At 35.5% G+C, this 25,555-nt stretch overlaps 1 protein-coding gene across 2 annotated transcripts in view; it reads right to left on the bottom strand.

Moving 5' to 3' along the window:
- The window catches only part of PDE10A (phosphodiesterase 10A), a 164,904-nt gene that overhangs the window by 61,725 nt on the left and 77,624 nt on the right, over positions 1-25,555 (bottom strand). For both annotated transcript variants that reach the window (XM_053974341.1, XM_053974343.1), the window contains one exon: positions 2,666-2,694. In XM_053974341.1, the coding sequence (XP_053830316.1) occupies positions 2,666-2,694 (29 nt within the window). The remainder of the gene's footprint in view (positions 1-2,665; positions 2,695-25,555) is intronic.

Raw genomic sequence — 25,555 nt, 5'->3', positions numbered from 1 at the left:
TACATCATGCAAAAAGGAGATTCTGTCCCCAGTTACATATAGTTCATAAACACTGGAAACTAGTATTGAGAAAAAAGTTCACAGGTTCATTGGTCACAGATGCTCATGAGGTATTTTGTAACCACAGCTGCTCTTATGCCAAAAGCTGTCTACAGGAATCAAGAAATCTTTCCCCTCCACCACTATTCAGATGCTATATCAGGCCAAACAAGGAAATCTTTCCAAATAATTTCTGAACACCAAAATATTGAGAAAATTGCCATTAGTAAACTAGAATTAAAAATAATAAATTTTGAATTTTTTTTCTTCTTTTCTATTATACAATTCTCAAAATTTAAATTATGTGGAAGTTTTCTCCTACTTTCTCCTCTCCCCTTCTTTCAAAAACTTGAAATGAAGTGCCAACAATCAACTTTGCTGATTTATTTAAATTTTCTACTAAGAAGCTAAAAATGATAATATATTCAAAGTGCAGTTCCTGATAAACAGGATTTCAAAACTTACATTTCAAAATTTCTTAAATTTTCAAAGTGTGAAACTACAACATAAAACCCTTGAAAATACTAAAATTTCCTTCCAACAATCAAAGATTTTTTCAGCATTTTCCTACCTCATTTTCTAGATAACATGGTATTGTTAAAGCAATCGGTGATTTAACTCTGCAATAAATTTCCTTTCACTAACCTTAATTTTTCCTTCCCTATGATACAAGCTGCTTCTTGCAGATGTTTTCAGGAATTAAAAATGAAACACTTAATGACTTCAAAACTCATAACTCTTCAGTCACTGTGAACATGTCTTTTTGTCTGAAAAACATTACTCACATACAGAACTTTCCTAATTTAAATTCTAATTTATGTTCATATTTTAAACTGGTATCTGTTTGAGCTGCTGCTGAAGAATGAGGATGTATTACAATGGTCCGCATTATTATATATGGCATTATTCAAAATTACAGCAAACAAACCAACCTGTTATTTTGTAGCATAGTGTATTCCTGAGCACCTTCAAGTACTTAAAAAAGAAAGCTAAACCAAATAGTAGTGCAGCACAGTACATATACCAACTGCACAATGATTGATGGCTAAAAAAACAAGGGAGAAAATGTTTACTTCAGAACATCTGAAGTATCATCTGCACCCCACTGATTCCAGGGCTTCAAGTGACAGCCCATCCATCTTTAGGAAATCCTAAGCCACAAGATATGACTTTGAGGGGCTGAGATGGCTAACACTAGTCTGAGACACAGGGAGTGACTGGCAAGGCAGACTTGGGGGTTCAGAACTTGTTTTCTTTGCCTTAAATAGCTCAGATGTGGTAATCAAGATATATTCTGTAATTCTCTTTTACAGAGGTTTAGGTAAATGTTAATCAACTAAATTAATGACAATTAAAAGGAACTTTCCCACATACATAATTAGAGCTTCTGAGATTATCAGGCAGATCTTTAGTTATTTTGAGATCAAAACAATATATATAGATATACTAATAACAAAAATACCAGGTTACAACAAAAGGTATTCACTGTCATAACAATAGCAAACTGAGGGATGAACAAAAACCATGTTGAAAACTGATGAATTACTAAAACATACTAATTTTCACCTAAATTCTCAACACCCTTACAAGTCCATGGCATGTCATGCATATGGAAAACATCTGCTTGAATGAACTCATTTTTAGACAACGTTTAATCTCTTTCTTGTAGACACATGTGGGGTGAACCCCTCATCCCAGCCCTCTGCTCGCAGAGTTACAAAACCTGAGATTTCCACTACCAGCCTTAGTTCTTCACTCCTTCCACATTCCAGCATTTTCCAAAGGACCTCTACTGAGCTCAAGAGCATCCAGCCAGTTTCTGCAGTCTTTCAACCTGCCCTATTTTTAATATATGCCTGACACTATTGTGCTTCTCCTGGGAACATGAAATCATTTATGCAAGTTTATGCAAGAAGGAGAGCTAAACAGGACTATGATTCCACTTTGGAAAGTTGTAAGAACTCCCCCATTTTATGAGGTCCCTCAGGATTCTGCACCCGTCTGGGGCCAACAGATTCTCCAGTACTGATCTTTTCTCATTCACAGCAAAGGCACTCATTCCTAAGAGATCCCTGTAATTAGTCCTCATATACTCTGCAGGACACAGTGTCAATCAGATGTAGGGCTAGGGTTGGGAATCTATTACTGAATAGGGTTTCTTAGGATTTTACATTGCAGACCACGGCAAAATATTTTGAATTAGAAAATTTAATCATTGTATCATACCACATCTCAAAAGGGAGATATTAAATAGGACATTTTCCTTCCCTTCCTATGCTTGCCATCTATTGAGGCAGTTACACTGATTAAATAGTCTGATGTTATGCTCAAAGTCCCATGAATTTCCTGGTTTCCATGAAGTACCTTTTTAAAACTGGATCATGAAAATAGCCCTGGGAGAACTCTAAATGCAAAATACCCTTCAATTTATTTACAGCCAATCAAGTGTTCTTAATATTTATTTTCCTTATTAACTGTTCTCTAGACAGTCTGTACAGCATTTTTTCCTCTGGAGATCCACTATAACCAGGGAATAGACATAAATCTTGATCAGAGTCTATGGAAAAATCATATCAAGAGAACAGTGGAACACTTGTTTTTAGAGGGGATACAGAGCAGCACTTACCCTGCTGACTTCTTTAGGAGCCGTTTCATCTAAAAGGAAACAAACCAAACAATTAGGCACTCTAGGAAGTTTCCAGACTGAATGAAGAACAAGATAACAAACTTCAAACAATTTCTGCACATTTGTACAAAACTTTCCTATATGGTTTGATCAAGTGATTGAAATATCCTGAGACTGGTTTGCATTTACAATCTTTTAAAAACTTCTAAAGCTAAAAATCAATTAAAGCAGGATAAAGAATTTAGGAATTCTATCCTAACTTAATAAGAATACAAAATTTCATTCATTTCAGAATTCCTGAGGGAAGCTGGCACCGGCCAGCTAAACAAGAAATTTATATTCTAATTCAGTAAGGGTATTGTTAGTACTGCATAGTCTGCAAATTAAAGGCCCTTGCTACCAAATATATGTCACCAACATCCTACAAGGAAGCTAGTGAGCAGACTTAGACCCTCTGTTCTAATATCAAAGATGCCAGTCCTGTTGACTTCTTTGGATGTGGAAAAAAAATCTTGTAGTCATAAGAAAAGAAGAATATCACTAATGAGATCTGGCATAACATGTTAAAAGAAAATAGATTACAAGATTATATATATATGCACACAAACTATAATGTTTTGTCCTTTCAAATGAAAACAGATTTTTATGCATTTTTAGTAAGCTTAATACATATAAATAAATACAGGTAAAATATCAGAACTAAAACATTAAGTAATATTTCTGAAAATGCAGAGAGTGCAGCTATACAGCAAGAACACATCTTCCACAGGAGGGGTTTCCAACTTTCAGTTTAACCACACCAAAAGTATCTTAAACACACCTTTACAAACCTCCAGTTGGTTAGTTGTTTCTCGAAACATGAAGAGAACTATTTGTAACCTTTTATTTGCTCCTAGGAGTCAAATTACTATACTTCAGAAATTAAAATTAAGTCAGGAAATAGATTTAATCTCACAGAAAATACATATGACTGTATTTGTCAAAGGCTCTTCATATCTTGCCATTTAAAATGAACTTTTAAACAATAAAGGTAGAAACTCAGATTTTCTAGCAAACACATTTAATACACAATTTCTGATGAAAGAATTCTCTATAGCAATACAGATCTCCCCTCAAAATTGAGTGATGCTAAGGAAAATAATATTTTTCACAACCATGAGCAAATCTTAGTCTCCTCTTAATCCCAGTCAAATTATATGCCACTAATTAACACATGCAGAACGCAGACAAAATTAATTTGACTATTTAAGGCAGTTCTGTTGTTTGCAGTGCAACGTGCAACACATGCTCTGCCACTTTCAGTGACGTTATCTTCCTGAACTAGACAAATCTATATACCAGTTACCAGAACAGCCAGAGCTACACTCAAAATCCCTCTCTCCTATTACCTGGTTTCTGACACTGAGCAACAGGAAATGTGAGCAACACAAAACAGAGTGATGACATGACACTTTCCTTGGAGTGTACTCTCAGTTTTCAGTAACCAACGGATCAAACATTTCTTCAATCAGTAATGACACTTTTCTGTTTAAAGGATGGGGTTTTCTTCCTCACACTTTTGTGGGGTAGGAGGGGTGTTAGATTTTGTTTGGCTGGTTATTAAACCTGAGTCACCACTCTTTAGCATTCTCAAAATGCTATGAGCTCCACAGTTCATAATACCAGAAAAACGATTTTATTTTGAATCTGCGCACTATGTATTTCATCTGATTCTCTCTATTCACCTTATTCCTGGAGCCTGTGATTCTACAGATCTCTGAAGAAAGTCCTTCTCTGCTCCATCTAGGTCTTTCCTGGTTTGAGATGTCTGGTCTGATTTGCTGCTGGTAACTCTCACCACTCCTACTTCTACTGTCCCACTGCATCTTTCTGGGGTGGGAAGTCCAGAATTACAGACAATACTGCTGCTCAGAAAAACACAGCTAGGACCTACAGAATGACACAGGGATGATTTAGGGAGTTTCTCTCTATTTGAAAAGAATAATTGCTAACATTTTACATGTTTCTTGATAGTTACTGAACCCTGGACTAACATTTTCAAATATTGATATTCTGTAATACTGATATCTCTCTCAAAATTATAACTAAAACAACCTCCTCCCCCCCCCCCCACCACTGTATGTGTAAAATTACTTCCCCCATGTAAAGTAGTCAGCATTTATCTGACTTTTCCACTGTTTAACTATTAACTTTTAACTTTTCCGCCTGTTTTAGCTCTCACTCTGCCTGGGTAACTGTACCCTAAAAAAAATTTAACAATCTTATCTTCCAAATTAACTTCAACCCTGCATCCTCTTACCCAAGTCATGATATATATACTGAAAAATGGGTAAATCATACTAGTGATAAAAGTGACAAAAGATAGGAAGAAGCAAAAAATAAGAAAAGAACTGATAGAAAACAAAAATCCACCGAAGTTTTTTTGTTTGGCACAGGATAAATGAGACTAGGTTTAGTTTGGCTTGGGGTTCTTTCTGTTGGGGTGTGTGTGAAGAGGTGTTAAATTGAGTAACTGTTCATTTAATATGAAAAATTCAGATTTCATTTTGCACATGAAAAAAAAGATAAAATCCCATTTCATATTTGGATTTCTATGCATGCATTTTAAAAAACAAAACAAAGACCAGTAAGTTTTTGACAATCGCAAAATGCTAAGCCAGAGCAGTCACAAAGAAAACTTTAATACAAAGAAAGTTTTCACCATTTCAGACATGACATTTTGAGACATGGAAGCAATGATTCTAATGCCCAGTTAGTTTTATCACAGGAACTCTTCTGCAAAAACATCGACTTTCTCCCTGGTCATACACTCTTTTTTTTTTTTTTTTCTGTGTAGTTAAATACTGCTGCTGGTACACTAATGTTGTTGATGACAGCAAACAAATGCTTAGGATTAATTCTGTTTGAGATCCCAGATAGCTCTACAGTCACAGTTTCCTAAGGAATGTTTTCCCACACAGCAGATGTCAGATTGACCTAATAATTTTTCTTTTCAAAATTTGCTTTAGGCTTCAGATAATAAGACACAAGTTGTTTGTAATGCAATTAGACCAGCAGAGATATATTTGCTGATTTTTTTTACCTTGAAAAGTGTCATACATCTATAGATCAGTAGAAATTCCACATCAATTTCTGTACATTGTTTAAAGACTGATCTCACCACCTTGAAATAAAGTTTACCAGGTTTACTTAATCTCTGTGGTAGAATGGCATCAGTCAGATGAAACTGGTCAGTCTATTTTAATTGCAATTTGCATCTTTATTTTAGACATCTTGAATCTGGCAGATTCTGTCTCCACTGCATTTGTAGGATCTTTCAAAGATACCTCAGCTGAGAGTGGGTTTTCTAAAGCAGTAACTATCACACATACATAACAGAAATTTCAAGTCATCACACAAAAACATTCTTGCTTCTTAATGCACAATCTCATTAGGGGTACCTGAACACCCCTCCTGATTTTCAACAGTCTGGATTCACCTCACAATTCAGAAGCACTTCACAGAAAACTAATTTAGTTTGTTTAAACACAGACCTAGATATTGAAAGGGAATATTCATAAGATTGATCACTGGTGGCACACCGTGTTTCTTTCCCTGAAGCAGGACAAAACATGAATTCTAGCTATTTTACGTGAACAATAAGATCAACACTGTTATTTTTAAGTTCCTGAAAAAGGATGTTCAGTTTTTCCTCTTCTTAAGTATGATGCATCAGACAATAAATAAGGCCTGAACCAAGACTTTACTGCAGATGGTAAGCAGAAAAACATATTGTCTGCCAGGTGTCCTAAAATTTTAAGTCACTCCTTCGCATATAAGCAAACAGGGCACTACACAATAGAATACAGGAGACTGTGCATTTGACTCCATTAGACATACCTAAATCTGGTAAATTTTGCAGGATGGCTTATTCTGTCCAGAAAACTTCTAAAAGGCACCTTCTGAAAGTATCACCAGTCCTTGTGAGAACAGAAAAGCATGAGGAAGATCCAGGGTTTTCTTCTGTTTCCAAAATTGCTTAGTACTACAAAACATACTGATGGATGCTCCACACATACACATCCATGATCATAAAAATCCTCAACTGTAAAATGTATGTGGCAATTTAAACTAATCTAAGGAGGGCATTTCCACATCTGCTAAAAGCTCCATAAAATGCTATAGAAGTCTCTCAAGTTTAATATACCTCAGCAAAAATCATGTTGGAACCTGGGCTCTGAACATCAGGAAGAAACTTAATAGTTTCCAGCAGCAAATATGCTTTACCAAGAAAGTGTACGATTGTGTTTTATGGTAATTAGCCAATGACTTCATATCCTATTCAACAGGGCTGTTGAATGACAAGAGCGTTAAACTGGTTAGCTCATCTATATTATCAGTCAGCGAGGTGCAATCACCATTGTTTATGACCGGAATGCAGACACAAGACAATGGCTGAAGAGCGTGTAAAACAGTTTATCATTGTTTCTTACCTACCAGTTCACAGCTATATCTTTATGCCCATATCTACTGCTTTTCTTGTCAGACACACAATTCTGCCTGGCTTTCACTCCACTAGCTGCACTGTTGAAACTGATTATATGTCATGTTAGCATGTTTGGTGAAGGAAGACTCTCATCCAGTAGCAACACAATTTCAGAATGACTCTTTTTAAATCAAATTTGGTTTTTGCCTTTTTTTTTGTTGTTGTTGTTTTTGTTCCAGAAGCCCTGGTTGCCAAGTATAAGGTATCCTTAGAGGTTACCACGATCAATGTATCTAAGAAACAGCATCATCACTACTAATCTCTCCTCTCACTTCTGAAAAGAGCTGTCCCTTCACTCTTGAACATTTTTCAAATACCAAATTCAAACTTCTAAATGAAAGTTTTATTGTGTTCAGCAATAAAAGAGAAGGAAAATATTACATTGCTGTTGACTCAAATACTACTCAGATATATACCTTAAGCAATTGCATTAAAATCAATAGAACTACTTCAGCATGCATTGAAAAACAGAAATGCTTTTTTGTATTAAATGTCATGGCATTTCTGTAATGTATAGTGATTCAGGGCTGAAAGAGATGATTAAAAGAGAACACTGCTTGAAGCAGGTCCTACATAGATCCAGCAACCTGAGAAAACCTCACTGGATCTTGTCCAATGCAAGAAATTTGGATATTTTAAAAACATGCATACCTTTTGGACCCTGCTGGGCCTCTGGATTTTGGCTTGTTTATTCCTAGATCATTAATATCTCTTCCCAACTGATAAGATGCCTGGAGAACTTTAAGGAAAGGCACTTCCTCCTCCTTTCCCAACATCTATATACAGCCCACACTCCACTCTGAGCCCAAAGAGGCAAGGGATTGCCTCATGGCACACGGTTCAGTGCCATGAGGTTCCCATCCCTGGAATGGAGTGAGGCTTTCAATATTTTTGGCCCAAGAAGACCAAGAAATTTCAGTAAATTGTCAGCTTCTGGAGCAGGAAATACTGCATATGGCTCAGTGACAGCAAGAGAACATAATAATCTTACATATGTTAGGAAGAATGTAATCTTTCACTTACCCTGGGGAAACAGAGAATATGATACTAACATTTTTAGTAAACACTTTGCCTTTAATTATTTCTATTTTGTTCTCATCCCTACCTTTTTGATCACTGTATTCTCATCTCCATCAGTTTAGGAACATAAAAGATTGGTTTTTAGGGAAAATCGTGTCCATGTAATAAAACTGTAAGCTATTGAACTCTTAAGAAGTTGTTTAAAATTTTCAGATTCCAGTGTTTATCGCTATAGAGAATCAAAAGTGGAACAAGAAGCTCTGCAGCCTGCCTGATTTTTGTCTTTCTGCACCTCTGACTACGTTGAAAACAACTGTCACGTTACTGAACTTTCCAGTAAAATCCTCAGAATTTGCAGAAAAATCAAGACTGAGTAGTTTTCTTCTCTTTAGAAAGCTGACAAAAGAAACAAAAGAAAATGCCCCAGAGGAAAAGTTTGCTAACGTCAACAAGGGTAAGGGATCATTAGAGCTTGAGATGATAGGTTACCACGTGAGAGGGTGCAGTGATCCAGTGTGAAACATATTTATGTCAGGGGAATCATTTCAATCCCTCTGAAGAAACCATACTGTAACTACAACATAGGTACGTTTGTATTAGTGATGTATTTTATTTACTTTACTCTGGAGACTGAAAACCAAGAAACTGAAAAAATGTTTAAATTAATCAGGAAAAAAACCTGAAGATGAAAAAGACAGATTAAAATTTACAAATTAAACCTTTTTGCTTTCAGGATATTTCAGCTGATTTGTTAGTAATCATAATCAAGCTCTCAGTGACTGAGTTGAATATTACAGAATAATGATGTGCAGATAATTCATGACTTTGGAGTCTTTGAAAAATGGCATGTTACACTAACATAATGAACAGATTGAACCCAAGAGAAGATTGAACTATTTACTAGTTATCAGTACCACCATTGTGAGTAAAACATTTTGTTTGCAATGAGAAGACTGATAAAAAATATATAAAATTATAACTTCAGTGTGTGGAAAGGAACAGAATATATAACTACAAAATTATAGACAGGTCTCTGTGAAAGATAATGACTGCACCTTATGAATTCCTGAAGTAGTCAGTTTTATTCTAAAAAGATAATGACAGATAATTATAATTCACAGGAATGATACAAGAAAAAAAAATTTAAATTATCTTTTTGGCTGCTCTACAACAACAACAAAAAAATCCAAGATATTGTGGATTTCAGTATTCTTCTACTGACATTTGAACAAATGCAAAATTTTAACTCTCTCTAATACCAGGTGCAGTATTACATGCAGTATTACATGCTAGGCCAGATTTAGGCAGGGATACATGCACTATGATTTCAAGAAAAAAATCTCCAAAGCAGTCTGGTACCCAATTCCTTGAAATGAAAGAAAGTTAAATACCCCAATGATGAGTAGGTGTGTCGATTTACTCTGCTGATTCTCACTGCTCACGTGACAATGATCATTCACTAAGTTGTAGAGACTCAGCCACTTGTGAAACCCTAAGATATTAAGGTTATGTGAAGTAATTGAGGAAGGCTATTGAACAGTGAGCTTACTAAAAGACAAGATAAAAATGTGATGAATACCAGTTGTCCCTGGCTGAAAACAAGAATGCTCCCAATGAAGCCCTGTTTATATAGCTCTGACTGGTCTTGTGTAACCTCGAGGACATGCTGTAACAGCCAACATCAGACACTCCAACATCAGAACACATCACAAAGTCCTGGCACCCAGTGGTCCACATGTGTCAGGAGATATGGTCATTAAATGCTTTGGCACATCAGCATCCAGATTATCCTTTGACCCAGACTGGTTCTCCAAGAGGTTCCACAAAAGTTTACAGGTAGAATCCAGTCCTCAGTGGACTAATGATTTCTGAGTATGCCCACCAGCACACCTGCATGCTCCACTATGCCAACAAATCTACTGCATACCAGCTTTCAGTACAGAAACTTTGACACAGGTTTCAAACTGAGGGCTGGCTGTACTACCAGGCACTGATGACGGTCCCCATCATAAGAATCTAGTTCCTTGAATCATTAAACCACAAGAAAGGGAGGTAAATCACAGTATCTCTGCAATTAGGAACATGAGAAAGACTTGTTTACAGAAATCATCCCATCCTTAGGGGTTGCAAGGCAAATGTCCCTCAGACACACACTCACACAGAGAAGAGATTAAACCAGAAATTTCAGACAGAATTCAGAAGGGAAAAAAAAAAAAGAAAAAAAGAAAGGAAACATCAAAGGAAAACTGCAAATTCAGATCTACAAGCTTAGAGTAAATCAAGAACTGCATGTGTTCATGCAAGACAAAGTTACTTTCATGTGCATTTTTTATTTAACTAACAAAATCCAATGGAGATGGTAAATTAATTGAAATACTTAATAAGAAATCAGGAAATACATAAAGAAATCAGCTGGATAGCTAATAAACTATATCTAAAACAGCAGTAAGAGAAAGTGGAAGTACCACTACTGTCGATGGAATAAAGGGAACCAGAGCAAACTGCACCTCTTCAGCACGGCTGTAGTTGCCACCTGCTGGGATAAGGAGCTGTGTCTATCTCCCAAACTGTCAATCTAAGAGAACTACTAATGATCACACACTGAGAGCCAGCAACCAAGCGAGAAATCTATTCCTGCAAGTATGAAAAGGGTAATTCATAATCTAAGTCCCTTCTCACCATGCCTTCAAAATAGTTTTGAAAGTCATGATTGAGGAATCTCATAATTTGTCAGTCACAGCATCATTCTTCCCAACTTCCTTCATCAGGCCTGCCACTGAGTTCTGTCAACACCAACACGAGTTTCTTACGTAAGCAAGCATCACACAACTACTTGGATAAGGAATTTGAAAAAACAACCCCGTGACACAACTGCTACTTAGACACTTCTTCATATACTACATCTACCTAGTTCAGAAACACCTGTGTTAAGTAACCCATTTGGGTCTGACATCTACTCAGGCTATCCAATTTTCACATGCAGCACTAATTCCCTCAGGAGCTACTAGGGGACCTGACCATTTCTAGACATCAGGCCACTTGTTTTGAAAACTAACTGCAGGAGTGAGATTAAGTCACCAAACAGTACACCAAAGAGAACAGCCTAATAACTACATAATACACTGGTGGTTCAAAGCACAAACATTAACATAATTAAATAAAGAAAGACTGAAAGCACAAAGAAGAGCAAAAGACTTTCAAAACAGTTTCAAAAGGAGGACGTGCAGGGAGAGAGGGACAAAGATGCCAGGATGAGGAAGCAGCTTGGACAAAGACGTCAGATGCTACCAACAGTGATGTACTTTACTGACCTCTCTAGGATTATTTTACTTTCTGCCATGGTGGAAAACAAGATCCAGTAAAAAAAAAAATACTGTTTACACAGATCAAAAAAACTCAAACTGCATCTAAAGAAACAAGGTAAGATTTGTACAAAAAAAAAAATCCTTTTGTTTCCAATATTAATCATTGCTACTGTTAACAAAAAAAAAGAATGCTGGAAACTTAAATCATAAGCTTTAAAAATACAGCTGTCAAGAAGAAAAAAAAAATAGTTTCTTCAGTGTGCTTTGCCATTTTCCATCAAGTGAACAGATGGCATTATTAAAATTCTAGTAGAATGAAGTATTTATAAGTTCATTAGACAGCACTAACTATACAAAAAAAAAGACAGCAATATTGCAAATAAAGCTGCTGGATTCAAAATAGCATAAAAGTACAAATAAGGGTTATAAAATCACATTTATGAGTTAGTATACAAAAACAAATATGCCAAATAAAACAAAAGCACAAAATAAATGTAGAAAAAGCTCTATAAAACAGTAATTTATTTTCCAGGGTTTCTTCCAAGTTACTCCATGCATTCTGAGCCTGAATTCTATAAAAGGACTTCAAGTTTGACAGTCTCTAAGACAATTGAAAGGGAAAAAGCCTATTACATTTTCTTTTCTTTAAATGTATATATAAAATTTATACTATGATATACAATAAGTAAGAATGAAATTGCTCCAGAAATAATACACACATAAATGTAAGTCTTATTCTCTGAGGTGATATTCTTAGGAAATAAACAAAAGGCCAGCCAAATTCATCTGGCACATGGGTCAGTGCTTTTAAATGCTGTGCCACACTGGCTTATTTGATACCTGAGGAGCTTTATCTGCTCTTCTCTTCACCATTTTGAATTACTAGCCTACACTGAATTCACTTTGGAATCACTGATTTGTGATTCCAAAGATTGCCTTATTTTCTATTGTCTTTCCTCCAGCCATAGCAATGTCTTGACTTGGTAAAGTGGTGTCTGTTAGGATTCTAATTAACTTGAATAAGATGCAAATTCCTGTCACCTTCAAAATGTGCCAAAATGGATTTACTATAAAAAGAGATAGCTAACAAACTGAAAATTCAGCTTTCACTCCAAATTAATATATACCAGTTGCCATATGTGCAGATTTATTCAAATGCACACCACTTCTCTCTGCAACTTTTATTAGTACAATCTGTGTTAATGTTTAACTCCTTTAAGCACCCTGTCCTCTCTGTGCATATTTTACTCAGTCTAACACATCATTCTTGGAGAGTCCTTGCTTTGATACCTACATGAGAAATGACTCAAAGAGGGATATGTACAATTTCAAAGCATGAATCTTTTTAAAGAATTGCATGGCACTTTTTCTTTTGAGGGATCCATTACCATGGAGAACATTGATCTGTTGGAGTGAGTCCAGAGGAGGACCACCAAGTTGAGTGGAGGGATGGAGCACCTTGTGTATAAGGAAAGGTTTAGAGAATTGGCAATTTTTTCCACCTGGAAAAAAGACTTTGGGGTTATGTAATTGCAGCCTTCCAGTACCTGAAGAGAGCCTACAAGAAAGATGGAAAGAGACTATTTACAAGAGCACATGGTGACAGGACAAGGGGGAATGGATTTGAAATGAGAGTTGGTTTAAATCTGACATTATAAAGAAATTCTTTACTAAGAGGGTGAGGAGGCATAAAATAAGTTCAGGGTGTGCCATCATTGGAAGTATTCAAGACCAGGCTAGATGGAGGTCTGAGCAACCTGCTCTAGTGAAAGGTGTCCCTACCCACAGCAGGGGGCTTGGAACATGATCTTTAAGGTTCTTTCCAAACCAAACCATTCTGTGATTCTATTACCTAAACCGTATCCAGCGTTTTGTTAATGTTTGTCTATTACTTAATCAGATCCAACTGATGCCGTCTCAGATCAGAATATTTGAAACTCTCTTTTCCTGAAGAGATTAAACTATCTAGAAAGGAATGTCAAGGTGTAGGTCCGCACCAGCAGAAACCAATTTGAGCCTGAACTGCCACCTCTCTGCTCTCCCCACTGCCTTGGGGCAGTTTACAGCTGCAGCAGGGAGCCATAGATATAATCTACAATTACATTGGCAAAACGACCAGTGCATGGGAAAGGCTGGATATACACACCCAGGGATGGAAGCTGAGGGCGGGTAGTGCAGGCTTAAATCAACCACAGAGTTATTTCCTGGGAACAAGAAGGTTCTAGCCCAAGCGAACAACATTTGAGCTGACAGGATTCATTGGCATCTCAGTTTCCTAATGACTGGGCTATTCAAGGCCAACTAAAGGAGCCTGAGATTCCAAAGACTTTCAAGGAGGTATTGAAAATTCTCTGCTAAGATGATTGCTACTTATTTTTTTTAACATGACAAGTTCATTCATATGTAGTAGCCTAATATTTAATAAAACAAAATGCAAATATGGCTTCCTTCTGGCTGGAGACACGGACACATTCTTTTTAGTAATATGTAGCAGTTGCAGAGATGTCCAGATTTAATGGGTTCTTCCATTCAAAGAACATGATGATCACATCAACATTCATTTCTATTTATTAGTTTCCTTTAGCATAGGACTGGAATGAATAAGAAGCTTTAATATATTTTAGGTACCTGTAGACCAGACAGAGAAAAGTTTATGTAAGAATTCACACTATTCCCTTCAAATCTTGAAATACTTCTTAACAATCAAGACAAACATTGCTAAATCATACCTCTGAGTATACTCTTTCTTTTGGTCTATTCTGCATCTAAATTATTTAGGATTGATTATTTAGATGATAATAGTTTAGGAATAGTTAAAGAGGAGGGGCATTAAGATCGAAAATTATCTTCAGCCTCCTAGTTTTGAATTATTTAGCCAAATCTCAAGTAGAAAACAAGCATGGAGAGAAACGTGCTTTGACAGCACAGTGACAGATTTCCTAATCTTGTTCTAAAAGATGCCTGTGATTCCAGTAACTGATTTACACTGTATTAGTGCCTTTAATACTTTCTCTTTCCATTATAATTTCAGATATACTGGAAGAATCCGAACCTACTCCCTAATTTACTTTTTGGTTTTTTTGCATGCCGACTGTAGTATGGCAATGAAATTGGATAAGGTGTGCCTACAATATCAATGACAGGGTAAAAATGTGTTTGGTTCCAAGAAAAACCCATTGCTAGAGACTACAACTTTTTCAAAAACACTTTAAAAAAAAAAGCACCTATTATATTTCAGTTTTGTCTTGGGAGAAATATGACCTACAAGGCTAGAGAAAATTTATTCCTATGAATACCAAATACAAAAGATTACCATAAAATAAAAAGGTATGGCTCAGTGCTGTAAATGGGTGGATGCACCCTACTATGCAGTAGAGAGTAGAAAATAATGGCTGGCTTTCCAGTGGAAAGGCTTGGAAGTCAGCTGTGTGGTGCAGACTGGGTTCTGTCCCCAAAGACACATTTTCTTTGGCAACATATTGGGAGGTAGTTTAGAGTGCAAAAAATAAGGAAAACAGTCTTTCAGTTTAGTCTATCAGTTGATCAATGCTAGTTATAATCATATTGTACATAATTTGATCCACAGAAAGCACAGCAAAATAAATATTCAGAAATAAATATCAGAAATATTAGTGATAGAATCCTGGTTCTCCTACTTAACATCACTTCGTAATTATGAAAACAAGAAAAAAATCCTTGTTAAGTATTTTAAAAGTTCTCATTTAAAATATTACCAGTCACTAAACTTACTTCTTTTTCCATACATAATTTAGCAAGTGTCCTTTAATTTGATGTATAAAAGGATTTCCCACAGACATAAAACAAGTATATAACTGCATGCATTTTTTTAGAAACCCACTCTAGCATGTTGGTTTAAGTTGACAGTTAATATTAATCTAAACAGGACTTATTACTTAAAATGCAACTTGTTATATCCTGGAAATTAGGTTTTCTTTAAGCCCAAAGAAACCCAGGCTCTGCAGCATCATCGGAACGAAAACCAGCAAGAAAAAGAAATAGAAAAAATACTATATATTTGTTTGCATCTATGGAATGCTAATTAGTTGAAAAGGGTGAGTGTCTCAGCCTGCCATCACAAATAGATTACACAATTCACTCCTTTTCATAGACTACATGCATCTAGTCCTGCTTTTGTCCTTTTCTCGTCTGTCCTATGCTTCCCCAAAGAATTCTTATTTCAGTACATAAGGGAAAGAAGGAAACCACTTGGTAAAGCCTCGTCATATCCCTATCTTTACTGGGAATGTAGTTAAGGATGTTTACAAAAAGCATGAGTAAGATGTAATGGGATAAACAGGTAAGCTGTTTTCTAAGCTTCTCTACTGACAGAGCAGCTCAGTTTTTCATGTATTATGCCACAGTATCTTTGAAATACTAATGTTCAGAGCAGTAATTTTCTAGTAAATGCTGAAACTAGTAGTAAGAAAATCTGTAAGGTTCTGAATTTGTTCAAGTACTCAATAAGATGAGGATTTGTAAGCAAGTTCAGAGGGTTCTTCTGATATGAGTTCAGTATGAAAGGCAGGAGCAAATACTCAGGTACTGACAATTTTTTTTGTTACAATAGAGTAACTTTTTAGACAGTCACTGAGACTTCATCTTCAGATGTGTTTTAGCAGCAAAACAAGCACGTTGTATCATCAACTCAAAGAAAGGCACCACTGTTTCACTACTAGGGGACCTGACCATCTCTAGACATCAGGCCACTTGTTTTGAAAACTAACTGCAGGAGTGAGATTAAGTCACCAAACAGTTTCACATGTATTTTTCTGCAGCTTTCAACTGGTCATAAGGAATTCATAAGGAATTCCACATACCTTTTCTATGGAAAAAATACATTCTGCTTTTGCATTAACCCAAGCCTTTCTATTAAAATTAACAAAATGAACTGGAGCTTTGTGGTTTTTTTTCCTGTGTATATAGATGCTGGCATCTGGAACTCAACATAAACTTTGTGCAACCACTAAAAGGAAAATTTGCAAAGATTAAATACGCCAAATGAAAAACATTTAACAAAATACAATCTCTTGCAACTAATCTGAGGTACTTTCAAAGCAAAGGTCAAACTGAGATATCAGGATTACTGAGAAGTCAGAACAGAAATTCAATACTTTCTCTGGATTTCTAATATGTTTCCTCGAGGAAACACAAGAGATACCAAGCCAGTTTCCTCTGATTCCTCCCCTAGGCTTGTATCTTGGACATGTTTTAAAAACCTTTTCAAAACCAAAGGTGATATCTGATGCAAATGTCCAAAAAGAGGTTCTGATAAGAATGAAAAAAATACCTGTCCTTCTTTTACTTTATTCTCCTTATTAAAATGTGTGAGCTTGTCACTTACCACAGCAAAGGTTTTCATTAACCTTTTGAGATGCAGAAATGAAGCCTCAAGGATATGAAAACAGTCAGGGCATGAGCTCTTATTAAATAATTTTTTCTAAGAGGTAAAGGTGGAATCAGAATTCACCAAAGTTTTATGAAGTCAGAAAGCTCCTGACTGCCTGTCTCTGACACAAATCTCCTCTAATTACTATACAAAAAATGCTTCTGTTTCTGCACTCTTTAAGAAAATCCGTCTTCAGAAAGAGTAGTGAAAAATAACCATATCTGAGGGATTGAGACATATGAGACAGAGAGAACCTTGAGACCAAGGAAAATCATTCCATTACTGTAACGTAAAAAGAAATGGCAGATCTTGGAATGAAAACTAGGAAAAATTGTGTCATTCCTAACAATCCTAGAATTGAAGAAGTATAAAAAGAAATATATTAATATGTATTTTAAAAATGATAAGCCTAGAGAGGTAGAGAAAATTTAGTAGCACCAGGTTTTGTTCTGCCTATTTATTAAAGGAAAATAAACTACACATATTAATTAGATGACACTGAGCTAAGCTGGTGTTGATTTCAATGCCTGAAGATCCACATAAAGACAATCACTTAGAAAATGTCAATAATTTCTTAGGCCTGTAGAAGAGAGAGCTCTTCAAAAACTCAACTAATTAATTGTGGAGCTGAGAAAACTTCCAGAGAAAATATAGTATTATTTGAAATAAGCTTTTACTTTAAGATGTGTCATAAAAGTAAAGAAAAACAATTATTGTAACTCCAGTACTATCCAAGATTTTATGCACATTTATTAAGAATGAAGAAAATCTAAATCAAATATGCTCTCCCTTTAACTAGATTTACAAGAAGAAAAAAGAAAAGAAACAAGCTGAACTTCAACTTGACATTTATTCCTGAGGATTCTGTGTATATAGCTTTTCTCCTTTCATTGTTTCTATTAAAATAATTATTTTGGCACTGTTAACAATCAGAAACCCACACAATTAATTTTTTAAGCTGCCCCCAGAAATATTGCTAGATTCTCTCAGTACTTTTTTCATAGAAGTGCTCCAGAAGCATCTCCAAATGTAGCTGATGGACAGCTACATAAACTAAAAAATGCTGAATTCCAAATAATAACAAGTCATCCACATTTGTGAACAGAAACTGCATTGCCATTGTCACACTGCAAAGAAAACATTCAAATCACCTATACCATCCCGAAAATCAGCTTAGTTTTGGTGAGTTTCTTTAAAGTGTGTTTAAAAGAATCTTGTTTATGTCCCTGTGTAAAAGGGCCAATCTCAGCCGTGATTAAATAAACAAGTGTAGAAACATACAGTTGTAGTATTTATTCCAGAATTTGAGCCTGTGCATTCTCCAATCATAAAGACTAATTTGTGAAATACAAAACTGTCAACATGGACAAGTAGTTCATTCATCAGTGTTTAGATCTAAAAAGGGTCACTAAAAATGCTGGACTGGACCATGGCAAACAACAGTATTTCTGAGATTTCCTCTGTCACTCTACAATATTGTTCTGTGACACCTACCCTGAATTTTGAAGAGACAAAATTGTTTCTATACCTGTTCAAACTGCGCTTATTCAAAACTTGGTAACTGTTATTGATCAGTGCAACAAAGAGTTTACGATGAAGAAAAAAACCCTCTCAGAACATGAAAAAATACTTGCAAATACCATTTTTCTCTATTATATGGTACCATTTTCTCTGTACTTGGATATATATCTATATATTCACTGCACTTGGTGTATACAGTTGGCTGCTACAATAGGTACCTCAAACACTGAAATGTATCAGAGATTTATGGCCATTGTTTACTCCTCAGAAAAAAAAAAATGTTTTGAATACAATCATATTGGTAGATGGGGAGATGACAGTTATTTTCTCCAAAAATTGTTTTGGCCAGAGAACAGTTGTAAAACATAACCTGGTAATAGTACACATTTGTAAAAACAATTATCTGTAAAACTAAAATTTTGTTTAAGAAAAGTAACAGACAATAGGGAGAACTCAGATTATTCTTTAAGCACATTCATGATTGACCACGAAATATATGATGACAAACCAGCAGGTGTCACAATGACATGGTTTCCTAGGTATTACAATGCAAAAAGAGCACATTCTGGTAATTTAAAACTTCATTTGAAATAACCTCCTCTTCCAGAAGGGCATTCACTGTGTGGATCATGACAACTCTGATTTAAAAAGAAGGGTCACTGTGTAGTTACTAGATTAAAAAGTTGTTTTGACAAGTCTCCCCAAGTGTTTACTGTAAATCCAAAATCACTGCCCAGCAAGTCCCCTAGAATAAACATCTCTTTATTGCTATACAAATACCTTATGCACTTCTCAAGACATTTCCAAGTGTTTACAATGAACCCTCTTGGACTGAATTAGTATAAATGTAACAAGTTTGTTGCCATTTCCCTGCTCCAGTCACCAAAACCTGATGTCAGTTACACCCAATTGCTATAAACCCTTCAAAAAACTCACAAGCATTCCTCCTCCCACATCCATTATTGAATCATGTTTTATTAATTTTCTAATCTTTGTTGCTCATCAACACCATCATCCGTTTTCTCTTTCCATTTCACTCCCCATACTTAATGACAGATGAAATGAAACCAGCATGTTAGGATGAGGACCAAGCACCCTGTAAAAGAGCTCCCTTCTGCTACCTGAACAAACAATAAAACACACAAAACATTCTACCTTTACATTAAAAAATAAATATGAGAAAGTATCTTAATCACTGTTACTCAGGAATTTCAACTAGAAAACCTTTTTTTTCTGTAGCCAAAGATCATCACTTATGGGTATCTCTGCATACTGCAGGTTGAAAGAAAGAATAAAACAATTTAGCTCAGTACGGCAGCTAACATAAGTCTGAATAAGGTGCTGTCTCCAAAGAGTTTCAAAGATGCCTTATTGTTATAACTGAAGAGATCTCTTGCAGCTTATCTAAGAAGATCCATAAACAATGTGTTATAGTATAAAAATCCAGTTTCTTTTCCAGCATATTCAAATGAGTTAAGACAATCTGACTCACAATTCTAACAACGGGTGGTACATAAATCCCAGAAAGGCCAGAGAAGCATAACGACAGAGAATAGCGACCCTATTCTGCTGAACTAAAAGTCCATCTACTCGAGTTTGTAGCCTATGACAAAGGCTAGTAACAGCTCATTTAGAAATGAAATAGGAAAAGAGTATGAAGAATTTACACTGTATGAAAAGGAGAGAAAACACAGACTACAGATGTACAGAGTATACTTACTCCAGTATGTCCTCAGAGCAATCAGATGCTTATGAATTTTCTCAGCTGGAGGCTGCATCAGGATCATAGTATGTAACAGCTCTTGATGAAGTATTTCTTCTTTGGAATGTGTCTAATCACTTTTTGAACCCATTTACATTTTTAACATCTCAAATATATTATGCTAATGGGTTCATAATTTAGGCATGGGTTGTGTGAAGAAGGACATCCTGTTGTTTCAAATCTGTAGTCAATTTGTTTTGCAGGGTGCCCTCCATTCTTCTGTTATGGAAAAGGTAAATCTGTCAACTGTCTGCTTCGTGACAATCATAAAACTTCTGCTACAGTTCAGGTCTTTTGCAGAATAAAGAATCCCTTTCTGTTTGGTAGTCATAATAGTGTAAAGATAATAAGGAAGAAAGGCTTTACAATGAGTTAGTAACACTATAAGAATTGGAGGTCTTTTACTGGCTGAATTGAACTGGTGCAAGAAATTCAGACCTTGCTAACTTCCCTCCACAAAATCAACAAACCCACAAAAGAACACAAGATGTATGGATAGTAACTGAGCATCCTCAAATGCCATATAATTAGATAAGTAGATGAAAATGTCTTCACAGAATTTATAAAAAACAGAAACAATAATTATTTTGAGAAGAAATTATTCCTTAACCTAATTAGGCAATTAATTCTTTTTTAGCTTTTTTGTCCTTATGCTTAAACAAGACAAATCCTTTAAGTAAAATTCATACTTATCATTGGCTCAACATCAACTGACACTGGTTTTATAGTCCATTATAATTTCCTGCCAAACCTCCTTACACCTGAGCTTTAAGACTTCCACAGGGAGAAAAAAGATCCATTCCCCTCAGACCTAGAGAAAATGACTATACACAATCTCCTCCACTTCCACAATTGACAGTCAGACATTTTGCTCAAACTGTCTAAAGAATTAAAAAAAAATTAAACATAATTAAACTCAGTGGACTGTTATCCATTTTATTTGCCATTGATAAAGTCAGGTGAAGTAGTTCCTCCAAGCCTCACATGCTGCTAGTCAAATAGTTCATTGTCCCCCTCTGCTGTGCTGATGGAAATGTAGCTTGTCACATATATTGTATCAACAAAGAGATCCATGTAAAAAAAAAATTACTTCCTTTCTTGCTTGTGTTTTGGACTTCCAGAAATACAGATTAGAGACATCTAGACATCTGGTTAATTTTGTTCTTCTATGTATCATGAGGAGATGGTATTACCTGTACAGAACATCTGAACTTCAAATTAACCTCGAATTTCCACAGTGACTTAATGATGCTTCCTGTTTGCTTGCATTTGGCTAAGCTCTCTATCCGTTCCCAAGCTCTAATGGCTGATTTTTCCACTGTATTCCTAGCATCCCTCCTTGAGCTGCAACAGCTAATTCAATCTAGGCCTAAAGTAATGGAGGAATTAGGGTTGTAGACTGGGCTTGAATATCACCAGGACTTGATTAACTTTGCACCCAAAGCATGGCTTGGATCTTGCCAATCTGCACTTCCCCAAAACAATATTTGGGATCAGATGAGAGGAGTAACCCTGCCCAGGACTAGTCCAGATGGTAGTTTGGATGCAAAATCATATTTGGGTGTGAAGGAAAAGCAGTTTAGCCTCGAGATGTCACATGCCATGCAACTAGGCCTCAGAGGCAAAGATCAACCAAACCTTATTTTTATCAGACACTTTATGAGATTCTTTAGGTTTCTATGTATCTGGATTTAGTTTTCAATACAAATGAAGTCTTATTATCCTAGTATGCATCCATTTTTTCAGAGAGCTTATGAAAATAAAAATTTCTCTCAGAATACTGAAAATTGTCTTTAACCTCTGTAGTGAAAATTGTCCAGGAATTCCACAGTTTACTTACAAGTACTTAGAACCTCAATAATCTTCAAGAGGACTTTTTCTCCAATACCTGGATTTTCTGTTCAATATTTGTATCTTTGAAGGTCATTGAAAAGGGTTCATCTCAAAATTTTGTGGGTTTGTTGTTGGATTTTTTATTGTCTGAAATATGAGTACATGTTTTGAAACAAATAATTTCTATCTACACACCTAATAACATCTTCAAAGTATTTGAATAATATTTGTGACACAAACAAAACTCTATGTCAGCTAAGCAGAGGCAACAGTGCTCATTTCTGTGCAATACAAGTATTCCTCCTACAACATATTTAAATGGGTATAATCTCCTGAAGGAGTAATTAGGGAATATATAGAAGTAAATCAATGGGAATGAAGTCATGCTTAGGCCTTTCTCTTGCTGAATGACATGGGAATATAATTTAACTTTCATTCATAAAACATGCAAAAAAAATACCAAAACAAAACAAAAGCAGTTTATGATAGTCCAGTTAAAAGATATTTGACAGGATTTATTTCATGCCAGGATGAAGAGTATGAAGAAGTAATTTTTTGACAAAGAACTTGATCTACCACTAGCCACTAGGACTAATAAAGGGAGTATCTATGACTCACCATGAAAAGTACACACTTTAAATTAGCAACACTAAATCTGATCTGATAAACAAACACAGGACAACTAACTTAAAATTCCATCTAATCACAGATATTTTAAAGGATAAAGTAACTGAATCACCACAATTAGCTAAATCACTGCAGAATCACACACTTTTTTGGTCTTCAATAAGCCAATACTATGTCTGTGATTTACTGTTCTGTGTATAAAATCTCATTTCAAAGTCTTAAGATATCAGAGGAGTTTCAAAAGTAAAATTTCTGCTGAAAATCTTCACTAATAGCCAATATGAGGTTAAGTCAAATATCATTACTTGCTTCTGCCCACAGAAATATAAAATCATCCATTTAGAGCATGGAATTAGCATTTATATCCAACTAGACATCTCCTGTAAAAGATGAATTTTCATTCCTCCTCAGGGCTTCCTGTACTTCCTGTGATACAAAAGAGCTGCAGAATTTCTATACATATATAATATACGGATAAGACATTGAGAACTTTGCTGAACTGAGTTTTCACTACTCGCATACAGAACGTCCATGAATAAATATCCTTTATTTGTGCACATGGTGTAACAGACTATCACACTGTGTGACTGCATACTTCTCTTTCCTCAAAGATGCAGGTCTCATTTAATGGACAGAACAAGCAATGCTAACATCTGTAATTATTTTACATTCTGCTTTTTATCCTTATTGGTCAATCTTTGATTACAGGCTTTGTCTAGCCAACATTAATCATATTAATACTTCTAAACTTGGATTTGAAAGTCCCATAAAAGTTAATGACTATTCTCTTGTTATTTCTTTCTTTCTTTCTCAGCTTACAGACCATGAGAACATTCCTACTCCATTTCAATCCAGGTAAAACAGGTTAGCTGACACTGACATAAATAATCATCATTAAAAAGTGTTTGCTACATGGGTATACAGTCTCCACATACATCAGCAGAATGGATCTTCTCCACCAATTATTGAGATTTTTTTCTTTTGTTTACTTGATTTTTACTCTAAAAATAAAGATCAGTGTACAGAAGAGAAACAATCTGAAAACAAAAAACAGCAGGGCCAGACAAGATTCAGGAGAACTGTCTCGCACAGGAGAGAAATGGTTTTGTATTGCATATAATGTTAATTAACCCATTATTTAAATACTATCTCTCTTATACTGCCCACTCCTTAGAAAGATATTGATCATCTGGAAATGTTCAAAATGTAAACTGAAGAGAAATAGTAAGAAAAGTGAAAAACCTGTTTCTCAGTATGATAGAAAAAGAAGCTCCATGTCCTAATTCACTGAAAGATTGAGAAATGACAAAAATTAGCGTCTGTTTATTTTCTACTCTAACAAGCAGTACTGCACAGAAAATGATTCTGTGAAGCCAGGTTTAGAAGTAAGGAGGAACAGTGGTTTTGAGTAGACAGAAAAAACATAAACACTCCTAATTCAAGCTTAACAAAGACACAACAAACATTAGTATAAGTACATGTTGAGAATAATTACTCTAGATATAATGTGATTAACATAATTAGTTCAAGAGGGAACTCAGACCAAGCAGTGACGTCTACTTCCTAAGACCAAACATATCGTCATTAAAGGATTACATTCTGCAAATCTCTAACCATCTAAACAATTCTAAATATGCAGAACTCCAGAAAAACAGAAAAATCACGTCCTTCACCTGACTCACTCAAAAAAACCCCAAAAACAATCAGACAATAAACTCTCACACTGTTCAGCAAATTAAAAAAAAAAAAAAAAGTACCATGCCATTTTTTGGATTGTTTGGAGTTCACTAGTGATAGCCATTCAAATAACAAAGAATAAAATAAGGAACTGCTACAACATTGACCCACACACTGAACAAAAGACTTCATCATCAGTATTATCTGATGTGTTATCTACACAGTATTATCTACCAAGAGGCCACTGCTCAGTATTTCTGTACTATCAATCCTTTAAAAAAATCCTATTCTATCTAACCTAAATATCCTTTCCATTAACCCTTTTTGTCCAAAAAAAAAAAAAAAAAACAGACTGAGAACACAACAGGGAGAACTTCTTCATTAACTCCTTCTCTATATTTTCACAGCCAAAGTGAGCCCACTTATAATTCTCTTCTGATTAATTAAGAGAAAACAATAAATTAAAAAAAAATTGAACTGATCACACAGGAAAGAAACCATTTCACCTCTGACAATTATACTGACTCTTTCAGGAAATCATGCAGCAATAAAAAACATTTTTAAAAGCAATGGTGCAATACAACAGTCTCCCCAGATAGCTACTCCAAAATTCTTCTGTACCTCTGACACATGTATTCCATTTTCATTATCTGGACTTAAACGGCATTCCTATGTAGAGCTCCACCACAGAACTGGGAAGTGCCTTCACCTGTCTGCCTCTGAAATACTGATATTAACATAGACTTTCTAGACACATGAAAAATGGCAACCTGCAAACTATGCCATACAAAAGTCTACCAATGAGTTTTATCTCCATGGAAGTGAGGACTGTGCCAAATACACAGAGAAACAGGTTCTACACAGCCAAGCCCCCAGATATTATTGCAACTTTTCTGATAAAAACATTCCCAATAGAGACAAGTTTTGTCAGTCTGGATATTATCCCAGGAAAGTCACACTTGTCAGTATCATAAGTTACCTTGGTTCAGATGAACAAGACCACTTAGACCAACATCTTGTATCTAACTGGCCATTGGCAAGCACTGAATGAAGAGCAAGAGCATAGCAAGCAATTATTCCAGTTGGCATTGGAAGATACAACCTTTCTGTCTTATTTTGAGAAAAATGGAAAAAAAATCCAAGAAAGGCATCAAAATATGTAAATAGTATAGTCTGGTAATAAGAAGCCCTGCTTGGATGTCACACACATAAG

Source organism: Vidua macroura, chromosome 3 (assembly GCF_024509145.1).
Source record: "Vidua macroura isolate BioBank_ID:100142 chromosome 3, ASM2450914v1, whole genome shotgun sequence".
NCBI classification, from domain to species: domain Eukaryota; kingdom Metazoa; phylum Chordata; class Aves; order Passeriformes; family Viduidae; genus Vidua; species Vidua macroura.
Note: the sequence above shows the minus strand (reverse complement) of the source record. Positions and strands in the feature narration are given on the sequence as shown.